Raw genomic sequence first — 12665 nt, forward strand, 5'->3', positions numbered from 1 at the left:
AGCACCAGGAGTCTAGCACCAGGAGTCTAGCACTAGGAGCAGCATCTGATATTATCTGATTCTAGCTTCTAAAATAAGAGGATATCCAGCTTCTCTTTGTCATGTGACCCTCAGTACCCTCACTTCCTGAAGCGCGAGGGGAACAAGCTGCAGATCCTGCTGCAGAGGAGGAAGAGGTACAAGAACAGAACCATCCTGGGGTACAAGACGCTCGCGGGGGGGTCCATCGACATGGCAGAGGTAATAATAATAATATATTATATATTGTTGGGAAAATAATAATAATAATAATAGATTTATTTTGTTAGCGCTTTTACAGGTGCTCAAAGACGCTTTACAGATATAGTGAAAAGAAAAGAAAGGAACAACAAATAAATATATAGTTAAAGTTAAAGTCAAATAATACAAAAACAATCACATATTAAAAGCCAGATTGAAGAGGTGAGTTTTTGTGAGTTTTTTGAAAGTGGTGAGGTCAGTGCAAAATACTGAATGTACTCTTCCAATATGAGAGTCCACATGATAACAAAGGTATCCCAACTGTAGCTGTGAACATGACAGGATGTGTGATTACCTAGAAGAGCATCAGGACTGTTTGAGGCATATGATAGCTATGTGATTAACATGATGATTCAGCCTCTATGGAGATAGACATATGACAAGCATGCTCATTTCTGACGTGGAGCTAATCTGAAGTAAACATTGAATACTGCTTTCTATTCCTGCATCTTGTGACTGTAACTCCCTCTCTTGGATATCAGCATGTGAAGGACACTGTTCAGGAACTAGTTGATGCTCTGTATGTGATGACTCCTTCCATTCTGGAGAGGATCACAAATACATGGATCCTGAGGTTGAAGCTCAAGCCGGGGACGAGTGAGATTTTCCTAACATAATTTGATAGCGCTTTTTTATGCTAGATGGTGGAGGGTTTTGTAGGTGAGGACCAGTATGTTGTAGTTGATGTGGTGGGAGACGTGAAGCCAGTGAAGGTTTTTGAGGATTGGGCAGAGATGTCAAAAGTACACACATCCTTTACTCAAGTAGAAGTACAGATACTGGTGTTTAAAAATACTCTGGTAAAAGTAGAAGTACTGACTAAACTTCTTTACTCAAGTAAAAGTAAAGAGGACTTTGAAATGTACTTCAGTAAAAAGTACCCATAACTAGCAGCTGTTTTAAAGAGTACCTGACCTCCCTTTATATTAATAGAACAATAATGTCATTGTTAGCTAATGAATGTTTCCATGCTGAACAACGGCAACATGACAACGTTTCCATTGGTCCCTCTTCTTTAGAGAAGACCAGGAAATGATGGATACACGGATCGTGTTCAAATCAATAGGCACGCAATGACTCTAAAGAATAATGATCACGCATCAAACACACATTCAGACTAAAGGAACCAGCTGTTTGGGAAATGAGAGAAGTAGAAAGTACAGGTATTTGTGTTCAACATGTAAGAAGTAGAAAGTACAGGTATTTGTGTTCAACATGTAAGAAGTAGAAAGTACAGGTATTTCAGTTCAACATGTAAGAAGTAGAAAGTTCAGGTATTTGTGTTCAACATGTAAGAAGTAGAAAGTACAGGTATTTGAGTTCAACATGTGAGAAGTAGAAAGTACAGGTATTTGTGTTCAACATGTAAGAAGTAGAAAGTACAGGTATTTGAGTTCAACATGTAAGAAGTAGAAAGTACAGGTATTTGGGTTCAACATGTAAGAAGTAGAAAGTACAGGTATTTGTGTTCAAAATGTGAGAAGTAGAAAGTACAGGTATTTGAGTTCAACATGTAAGAAGTAGAAAGTACAGGTATTTGTGTTCAACATATAAGAAGTAGAAAGTACAGGTATTTGTGTTCAACATATAAGAAGTAGAAAGTACAGGTATTTGTGTTCAACATGTAAGAAGTAGAAAGTACAGGTATTTGGGTTCAACATGTAAGAAGTAGAAAGTACAGGTATTTGGGTTCAACATGTAAGAAGTAGAAAGTACAGGTATTTGAGTTCAACATGTAAGAAGTAGAAAGTACAGGTATTTGAGTTCAACATGTAAGAAGTAGAAAGTACAGGTATTGGTGTTCAAAATGTAAGAAGTAGAAAGTAAAAAGTCGTCAGAAAAATAATTAGTGGAGTAAAATACTGATACCAGAAAAATAAGTACAGTAACAAAGTATTTGTACTGTGTGTGTGAGGAGTCGGGGGTGCATTTTGTACCGTTTGGAGTTTATTGAAGGAGGGGTGAGCTGATGACGTAGAGAAGGGAGTTACAGTAGTCAAGGGGGGAGGAAATGCAAGCATGGATAAGTCGCTCAGCTTTCATTTTTTAAAATTCTGTTTTAGATGTGCAAAGTTCACTTATTTACTTTTTGGCACATTGTCTCTCTTGCTCTATTTTGACTTTTCCCTTTGAGTATATTGTGTATTGCTTTGTTTCATTGCCAAACTACTCAGTATCTGTTGTTCATGTGACAATAACGCCTTTAAATCCTTGTATCTTGAATCTTCGATGTGCTAATCAGACCCCATGTGGCTCCCAAAGCTCAGTGGAGATAATTAAGGTCACAATCAGCAGCTGAGGTACGAGGAGAACGATTGATCCACCTTAAAACTCAAAGAGACTTGAACAGAAAGTCATTATCAGTCTATTCATTTATAATCAAATACTGTAGGTGGTCAAATAAAGAATTTATTTCATATTTTTCCCTGTTTTTATTGCTTTTTCTTCTGTATTAAAACGAGGTGATAACGAGTTAAGTGTGTGGGAGGAGGTTTTACTTCATGTGTATTGCTGAAATACTGTCTGTAGAAGCACCTCATTGTGTGTGCACTAAGGAAACAGTGTTGAAAACATAAAGCAGGTAGTATATAACCTAATATATACTAGTCCCATTAAAAAGCCGCAAAAACACAAATATATTTTTGGTGTTTCTTTGAATGCTTTTGACTCCTCTGTTATGATAAAGGGGACCTATCATGCAACATGCACTTTTTGATGTCTTTTATACATAAAGATGTGTCCCCGGCAGAGGTCGCGTTAACCGAATATTTTCCGTCTATGACGTTTTTCTTTTAACAATGACGGAAAAATCTGAAAGCCGTCCGTCGTTTTGACAGATTAGAATAAACTCAGAACAGCGCCAACGTTTCCCGCAGCGAGGCTCCGGTGTTATTATGCCGTGTATGCATACCTATGATATATGATGGTCATTTGCAACATTATCTTGCACTATTTTCAAAGCTCTCAAGGACACCTTACAGAGGATAATTAAAAACAAGCAACAAAGAAGGTCAAACAGTAATTAGAGACTTAAAAAACAAATTCTTAACAACAATCAGTTTAGAGGAATTATGATATAGAATATGCTAGTTTAAAAAGGTGGGTTTTATGGTTTTCAGGCAGGATTTGAAGGTTGAGAGAGTAATAATGATATAGTTTCCAAACCTAACTTTGCCGAACAGATCATTGAAATGTCTGTGAGTACAAGCTTTACGCTGCGCTCCCGCGAGGTGCAGTGGGCATGCATAACACGGCGCTAACAGTTCACCCCCAATCTCAACAGATTTTGACGGAAATGTCACGATCCTGTCCGTCAAAATGACGGGCAGCGAAAAAATCTAGCGCAACCTCTGGTCCCCGGTGTGTCAGGGAACTCACGCAGCGTCAGAAAATAAAACCCTCTCTCTTTTCCTCCGTACCCAAATCTCTAAAAACGGGGAACAACGGAGCTGATCCAGATTTGCGTCCGATATGACGTAATATCTGAAATGTGGACCCACGGCCCAATCAGAAACGTTGCTATCAGAAACAATGCCCGACTGTTTTGGACGTAATATGGTCGGTGTTTACATTAGCATCGCTAACACTCAGAGCTAACCTGTACTGGAGAGCATGTGTGTGAAGAAGCAGGAAATAAAAAGGAACTCACCTTGTGGTATAACCGGCAAGAGAGAAAGCCTTTGAGCTCCAAACTGTTTCAGAGAGAATCCTTGATAATCCATGATATGGCGTTTCATCACGGCAGCATTTAGTTTAGACAGTAGCTGCCGGGTCCCGCATGAGCTCAGACCCTCCTTTTTTATTCATCCAATTTTTTTTGTTTTAAGCTTTATACCCAAATAAGCACTTTTGAAACAGGAAGTGAAATAGAGGGATATGAGGCATGGCTAGAATCTGTTTGGTATTTTGAGCAAAATACTTCATAGACATGTTTTTTATATATTTTTATATATATGAGACCTATGCTATTGTAGAGCTGCTCGATTATGGCAAAAATCATAATCTCGATTATTTGGGTCAATAATTGATATCACGATTATTAAAAACCGTTATCCATTTACTTTGAAAACATCAATTTATTGGAGAACAAACATTTGAACAGTATGTTTTTAACTGTTGATTACCCTGAACTTTAAGTATAATTCAACTGAAAAACCAAAAAAATAAAAAGAATAATAAGAATAATCGTTTTATTTCGATTACGTTGTTTTCGTAATCATTGCAAGCCATAATCGTAATTGCGATTAAAATACGATTAATTGAGCAGCCCTATGCTATTGCCTAAAATTAGCATGATAGGTCCACTTTAAATAATAAAATACAACAACATATTTCGTTGCCTTTTTCTCTGTATCTGGGCGTGGTTCAATTTGCATGATGTCAATAAGTATCTGCATATCTGGAATTTACAGGCACACTCATAAAGGACTAAAGAAGCAACTGTTTAGTCTTTCATAGGGTGTACTGTAGAACTTCATATTTCTGCATTTTTACGTAAAAAGGCAGCCATTTTTCCAACAGGTTAATGTCTGTATTGCATGATTTTGGGATGCAAAGTGACTGGATATCTCCCCCCCCCTCCCCAGGTGATGCAGCACCCCCCAGAGGGAGGCCAGGTTCTCCCGCTCTGCTCCCATCAGAAGGAGCTCCAGGGGAAGGTGGCGGAGATCTGGATCTTCTCTCTGAGCAGCCAGCCCATCGACCACGAGGAGGCGGCGCTCAGCGAGGGACCCAAGATCAAATGCTCAGGTACTCTTAGACTCCCATAAGTGTCCTTTTCATCATGCACATTCAGAGCCTTTTAAAGGTCACCTATTGTGCAAAATCCAATTCTTCATGTCTCTTCTACATCAACATGTGTCCCCTCCTCTTCATGTCTCTTCTACATCAACATGTGTCCCCTCTTCTTCATGTCTCTTCTACATCAACATGTGTCCCCTCTTCTTCATGTCTCTTCTACATCAACATGTGTCCCCTCTTCTTCATGTCTCTTCTACATCAACATGTGTCCCCTCTTCTTCATGTCTCTTCTACATCAACATGTGTCCCCTCTTCTTCATGTCTCTTCTTCATCAACATGTGTCCCCTCTCTTCATGTCTCTTCTACATCAACATGTGTCCCCTCTGTGTAAAGAGACTCTGAAAGTTTCAGGAACAAAGATTCTCTCTCTTTTTGATCCATTTCTATAAAAACCTATCTGAAAATGAGCTGATCAGATTTTGGCCACTTTATGATGTCATAACGATGTCTTGTCTTGTGTAACCATTAGCCAATCACCAACCAAGGTACCCCCCCCCCTTATCACCTGAATCTCCTCCTAGAGCACCATTGTGTTCTCTTTAACCAAATCTCTCTCAGAGGGGCGTGGGGAGGGGCTCCTTATTTTCATCTAAAGTCACAGACAGAGAATCAGCACTTTGGAAACAGGGCTGAAACAGAGGGGATTATGGGTAATGCTGCAATGATCTGTTTAGTGTTTGGAGCCAAACACTTCAGAGACATATTTGTATATATATATCTGAGACCTGTAATATATTGATGAAAAACCGAATAATAGGGGACCTTTAAGAGAAATTAAAGTATGTATAATGGCGTGTTCTTCTTCCTGTCCTCCCCCTCTTCAGATAACTACTCAGAGGAAGAGTACGAGAGCTTCTCCTCAGAGCAGGAGGCCAGCGACGACGCCGTGCAGGGACAGGTGAGTCCGAACAAAACACCTTAACTTAAGACTCACCTTTAAGTCCCTTTAAACCACCTTTAAAGCTTCCTTAAGGTAAAATCAGTGGCACCAAAATACCCTTAAGTAATTGAAACAAACAAGCAACTTAAAGGGGACCTATCATGCAAAATGCACTTTGTGATGTCTTTTATACATAAATATGTGTCCCCGGTGTGTCAGGGAACTCACGCAGCGTCAGAAAATAAAACGCTCTCTCTTTTCCTCCGTACCCAAATATCTAAAAACGGGTGTACAACGAGCGGATACAGATTTCCATCCGCTGTGACGTCGGTGGACCCACAGAGAGTTGCTATCAGAAACAATGCCTGACGTGTTTTGGACGTAATCTCGTCTTTGTTTACATTAGCAAGCCTCGCTAACACTCAGAGCTAACCTGTACTGGAGAGAGCATGTGTTTAAAAAGCAGGAAATAAAGAAAGTAACTCACCTTGTGATAAACCTGCAAGAGAAAAAGCCTTTGAGCTCCATGCTGTTTCAGAAATAATCCTTGATGTGGTTTAGAACAGGATGACGTTTTATCACAGTAGAATTTAACTTTATCTCCGGTAGAATTCTGATCAGGCATTAGCTCCGCCTCCTCTTCTTTTTTTTTCAAGCTAAAGACCCAAAATCTGCGTTTCTCTAACAGGGCAGCAAAAGAGGGGTATGAGCAGTATGAGGCATGGCGACAACGGGGGATCTGTTTGGTATTTTAAGCAAAAAACTTCACAGACATGTTTTATATAGGTATGGCCCTACAATATATTTTTCCAACATAGCATGATAGGTCCACTTTAAGGGAAGAAAACAGCTCTCATAAATCTATTTTCCTTAACTGAGTCAACATTTTAAGGACATAAAAACATAACGAAATTAAGTCCAACTTAGGAAAATACCAAATCTACCCTTCAAGCACTCTGCTAGGATACAACATCTGTATTTGCACTGCAGCATTTAAGACAAACTTCAAGCCGTCATCAGCCTTTATGAATGCTTGTTGTTTGTATGTTGTCTCCTCCTGAATGTTCTACGTCTCTTGTTGGTTTTTTGTATTTTTGATGGCACCTTAAAAAAAGGAGTAGCTCTCATCTCATAGGAAAATATCACTCGACACCAGGTTGAGAATCAATAATCAGGTACTAATTTATTCTTGCAAGAAGGAGCACATACAAAGGATATGGGTTGACTCACACACATGGGGTATGTTGCTCACCGGAGCAGCAAAAAACATCAGGCTTATGGAGTCCACAACACGGAGATAACAACAAAGTCGTAAATCGAGGTGGCGCTAATATCATCCGCGGGTGTCGGGGTAATCTGTGACGTCTTCTGGAAAGAGTCACGTTCTTCCTTCACGCCTCATAGAAATGAGATATTTAGGAGACAACAAGTCTGTCTCCTCATAAATATAAACAACCTGAAATGCCCTGCCTCCTCCTATCACAGCAAGACGCAGCTGCAAGGTCGTACACAGTTCAGAGTCACACATAGTATCAGTGCATTAACACAAACCCATTAAGTGGAGACAACAGTATTTCTCTAACAGTACCTGTATAATGACAATAAAGGATTCTATGATATTCTATTCATGAGAGGCTGTGTTTAAACGTCCCTGTGTTGTTTCAGGATCTGGAGGATGACGAGTACGACGTGAGGAAGCCGAAGAAGCAGAGGAGGTCCATCGTGAGGACGACGTCCATCACCAGAGTAAGAGACCAAGATAGAGTTTAAAGTAATAGAAACATGAACTTTAATGAGACAGTTGTCGTGTGTTTTTGTATGTGAATAACATGGTTCTATACAGTAGAGCTCAGTAGAAGCAGGACCCTCAGAAAGCAGATGATGTTTCTGACTCACATGAGCACATGCAGGGAAATCAATACAGGCTTCTGCTGCCGGTAAAATCTGCAGCTGTGTGTAGCTGAGCTCTGTAGTAAATTATAATAGGCTCACACTCACTTAACTGTGTGTGTGTGTGTGTGTGTTTTAGCAGCAGAACTTCAAGCAGAGAGTCGTCGCCCTGCTGAAGCGCTTCAGAGTCTCAGAAGAGGTGAGTGTTTCTGCGTTCAGATCTTTTACTAAAATAAATACCGCCTACCTCAAAGTGTTCATGGTGTTTTACAGCAGGTTTTTTAATAATAGGAAAATGCATATGTTTGGGAAGTAGTGAGCCAACGACTGGATAAATGCACAGTTGCAGCGACACGTCCATAACCCAATGGACCTTATTAAAGCTGTAAATAACTCTTTGTGTGCTATCAACTCTTTTGCATAGGATTCAAATTAAATCCACGTTTTATCACCAACCACAGCACTGCCCCCACACTGACATTAGGTCTCTGCATTTACAGCATCATGTTATAGGAGCCGCCACTATTCTACAGCAATGGGGAGCAGTGTGAGGGATAGGTGCCATTCTTAAAGTCACCTCTGCATTGCAAGGAGAAGAAGTAGAAAGTAGCATGAACTTGAAAAAAAGTACTCAAGTGAAAGTTACTTTTTACTACTGCTTGTGTTGCTCTTCAAGTTTAGATCCCTAACAGTGTTTTGTGTGTGTGTGTGTGTGTGTGTGTGTGTGTGTGTGTGTGTGTGTGTGTGTGTGTGTGTGTGTGTGTGTGTGTGTGTGTGTGTGTGTGTGTGTGTGTGTGTGTGTGTGTGTGTGTGTGTGTGTGTGTGCAGGTGCTGGACTCGGAGCAGGACCCTGCAGAGCCCCCCCCCGAGGTGGAGGAGGAGGATCTGGATCTGGACAGCGTGGAGTTTGAGAACCCGAGCGACAGCGGGCCGGAGCTGGACGACGACGACAGCGTCCTGAGCACGCCCAAACCCAAACTCAAGTGTGTGTTCATCTGTGTGTGTTTGAACATACCTGAATGTGGTGTTTCTGTGTTGGTCCCTGAAGGCAGCATCTCCCTGGTTGTGATTTTGGATTGTCAGAAATAATCTCTGTGTCCAACAAACGTTTATGATAGCCTACTTACACGTTTTGTTCAGCAGGATAAAGTCCACATATTAACACCACTTTATAATTTTTAAAGCCAAAAGCTAACATTAGGCTATAAAGGAACTACAGCACGGTCACATGACTTCACGTCACCACCGCTAAGCTAAAGGTGGCTAATGTTGGGCTATAAAGGAACTACAGCACAAAATGCTGAGTCATATCAGGGTTTAGGAATCATTCCTGTACACAGAACTTCAGGAATGAGGAATGATTCAGACTCAGAAGAGCATTCATGTAGATTTAAAGTAATTTATTTTCAGTTTTCTTGTGTTTCAGGCCATATTTCGAGGGTGTTTCTCTCTCCAGCTCTCAGACGGAGATCGGCAGCCTCCACAGCGTCCGAAGCCACCGAGAGCCCCCGAGCCCGGTGAGAAACCACTGCTCTTAATACAACTTTTTCAAGGGACATTAATGAAAAACTCACTTTGTCATTGCTTGTGTGTAAAGCATTTGTATATGTGGAGTCCGTACCAACACATACTTTATGCAGGCTATAGTCTGCTCTGACAGCTTGAGATCTACCCCCTTTTTTTGGGAGGGGGGCGTAAAGACGCAAACATTTCGCCTTTTAGACGGACAGTATGAGACAAATAATATTTAAACATGTTCCAGTTGGCTCTGTTGTGATTGGTCAACAGTTTAGAGATGTCCCGCCCGTTAGCATAGAACGTACAATGTGTTGGAGCTCTATGGCCATTATTATTTTAGCCTTTGCAAACCATTGACATGTACAAAAACGTACAGAACAAACTACAGGTGAGGTAAAATCCTTGAAATCAGAATAGGGCCGCTTTAATAAGACAGTGATAAAGTGTAACCAGTGTAAAGTCAGATTTTCCCACCATTTATCACCTGATAACGTCTATTTGTGGAACCTCAAGGCTTCTGCTGTGCAGGAATCTATCACGAGGTTTTAAATAAACAAACTCTTTACTTGTTCTGTGAAATTAAAACTTCTGGTTTATTATATTTCCCACCGTGTGGTTGCAGATTGACCCAGATAAAACAAAGAGTGCCGGGCTCAAATTTCCAGATGACGCCGTGTCGGATATCGTCTCCTTTGTGAGTATATTAACTCTTCAAACTCAAGACCATTATTCTTGTCATGTAAGTCAAATATATAACGGAAAACATGTGAAAATAAGCACTTTTTAGCATTTAAAGCTGCAGAAATTCAGTGACATACAGAAAGAAGACCCGATTGAGCCGTTAATTTTGGAGAAACCAGCTCGAGTGCGCTAGAGTTTGAAAATACACAGCCGGAAAAAATCTGCCACTTCCTTCAGACTTCCTTACAGAGCCCCTCCTCCAACACACACAAACGCGCACATGACCAATGAGGGCACGAGATAAGTTTGTGCACAGATGGAAGGCTGACAGGCAGGTAGGCCATCCAGTTACTTTAGCCGGGCCGGCTCAGATGATTGGTCGTGCTTTTTACAGCGCCACGGCTTCCACAGATGAAATGTTTGTATGGATTTTTTGTCAAAGCACTTCAGATATTCATTGCTATCGGGATGTTAAGAGCATTCCATGGAATATAACAAAAAGTGTATCCCGAGCCGGTTTCTCAAACTTACCTACCCCACCTTTAAGTCTGCAGTCATTAATGACATTTAAGGTGTGTGGTGCAGTGGGTTGTGCGTTGGTGTTCGGGTCAGGGGGTCACAGGTTCAAACCCCACTGCACTGCAGTCAGCATGTCGTTGTGTCCCTGAGACACTTCACCCTAAATTGCTCCTGTGGGGATTGCCCACAGTATTGAGTATCGCTTTAGATAAAAGCGTCTAACAAGTAACATGTAATGCAGTGTTTCTCAAACTTTTTCATACCAAGGACCACTTAACCAATAAAAAACCACTCGCGGACCACCTAACTCCACAAATATCCAAAAACACATAGTTTTTTACAAATCGCCTGAAAATGGTACAAACAAGTGGCCACATGTGTGATGAAGGTGTTTATCTGGGCTATATCATGCAATCGAAAGTGAAACTTAAGCTCACTCCATTGCGGAGATATTCCCGCGAGAGTGCGGAACACTTTAATCAATTTATTTATTTCAAATGTGACATTTTACCAATATACTCACGGACCACTAGGGGGCGCTCACGGACCACCAGTGGTCCGCGGACCACACTTTGAGAAGCACTGAATGTAATGTAATGAAAAAGGAATAATGCACTTTCTGTTAATATTTACATTAATTATGTGTCCGTCTATGTTTCCTGTAGATATTTAATTGCTCTTTTCACTGCACTGTTAGTGTACAGTTTTATAATTATGCTGCTGTGTTTATTTCATCTTTGTAACTCTGGCACAACAATTTCCTTCGGGATAAATAAAGTCCTATCTTATCTTATCTTAAAAATCATCTCTTATCTAAAAATAACCCTCTTTTTCTCCATGTTTCCCCTCAGGATGAGCCGGAGGCGGTGACCCCCACCACGGAGCTGGAGATGGACAACATGGACACGTTTCTGGAGAGACTTCCTCCCATCGGCAAGATGACGAAGACAGAGTCTCTAATAATCTCCTCAAACAGGTAACATACATATATAACTATAACACAGTATATAACATGCTTATTAAAAACATTTAAAGATGGTAAATTGACATTTAAATGACATATACTGTATATACTGTATATATAGGAAACATTTTCAATTCAGGTTTTTTATTCAATAAATAAATGTAATTTAAAGGGGAGAAATAGGAAATAAATGTGTCAACATAAGTGTATGTATATTATTATTATTATATATCTACATGTTGTTTTCTAAATCACAATTTATGTGTTAAATGTTGTTGTTGTTGTTGTTGTTTCCAGGCAGGAGCCGAAGTTGGCGGGGCGTCGCGGTCGGAGTACGTCACTGAAGGAGCGCCAGCCGAGCCGACCGCAGAACGAGAGAGCGAACAGTCTGGACAACGAGCGGTCGCTGGACACACGCTGCCACCTGCAGGTCGGAGTCGAATCAGAATCAGAATCAGAATCAGAATCAGAATCACCTTCATTATTCCCACTGCGGGGAAATGTAGATTTGTTACAGCAGAAAAGAGCCAAAGACAGCTTAATGTTACGTAGAAGCATGCAAGCATCTATGCATTACATGAATGCACACAATGTACAACAATATCTGTGTTCTTTTTTTTATTACTGCGGATTATTATTCCATATTTTATTCCTTTTTATTCCATCCCATTGCAGTGTAAATACTGTTATATTTTACTATATTTTTTATTAGTTAGTTAGTTTTTTACTAGTTCTCTACCTGTGTTTTTAATTATTGTTTTACTTGTATGTATGCCCCACGACACCAAGTCAAATTCCTCGTACGTGTAAACCTACCAGGTAATAAACCTGTTTCTGCTTCTGATTCTGATGCATACATATAATTAAAGAAAATTACACAATTTACAAAATACACATCCTGTAACAGTTCTGAAGATTTAGCAGCTAGGTATATATAACACGGTTATTAACAGCGTATATATATGCACATAGTTTGTATTTAACAACAAGAGGTGTTATAGTCTGTGTCGGAGGACACAACTACATGGACATATTTAAACAGAACATGTCAGAAAATATAATAATAATATAAAAAGACTTGTGTTAATAATAATAATAATAAATGATATTTATATAGCGCCTTTCAAGGGACC

At 40.1% G+C, this 12665-nt stretch overlaps 1 protein-coding gene across 5 annotated transcripts in view; it reads left to right on the forward strand.

Annotated features, from left to right (window-relative positions):
* The window catches only part of pacs2 (phosphofurin acidic cluster sorting protein 2), an 86009-nt gene that overhangs the window by 48241 nt on the left and 25103 nt on the right, over positions 1 to 12665 (forward strand). For 4 of the 5 annotated variants that reach the window (XM_034197713.1, XM_034197737.1, XM_034197730.1 and 1 more), the window contains exons 4-13: positions 115 to 240; positions 4866 to 5028; positions 5905 to 5978; positions 7626 to 7706; positions 7990 to 8049; positions 8679 to 8833; positions 9277 to 9367; positions 9991 to 10062; positions 11420 to 11544; positions 11830 to 11962. In XM_034197713.1, the coding sequence (XP_034053604.1) occupies positions 115 to 240; positions 4866 to 5028; positions 5905 to 5978; positions 7626 to 7706; positions 7990 to 8049; positions 8679 to 8833; positions 9277 to 9367; positions 9991 to 10062; positions 11420 to 11544; positions 11830 to 11962 (1080 nt within the window). The remainder of the gene's footprint in view (positions 1 to 114; positions 241 to 4865; positions 5029 to 5904; positions 5979 to 7625; positions 7707 to 7989; positions 8050 to 8678; positions 8834 to 9276; positions 9368 to 9990; positions 10063 to 11419; positions 11545 to 11829; positions 11963 to 12665) is intronic. The other variant, XM_034197722.1, reaches the window with a different exon arrangement.

The sequence above is a fragment of the Gymnodraco acuticeps genome, unplaced genomic scaffold (assembly GCF_902827175.1).
Source record: "Gymnodraco acuticeps unplaced genomic scaffold, fGymAcu1.1, whole genome shotgun sequence".
NCBI lineage: Eukaryota > Metazoa > Chordata > Actinopteri > Perciformes > Bathydraconidae > Gymnodraco > Gymnodraco acuticeps.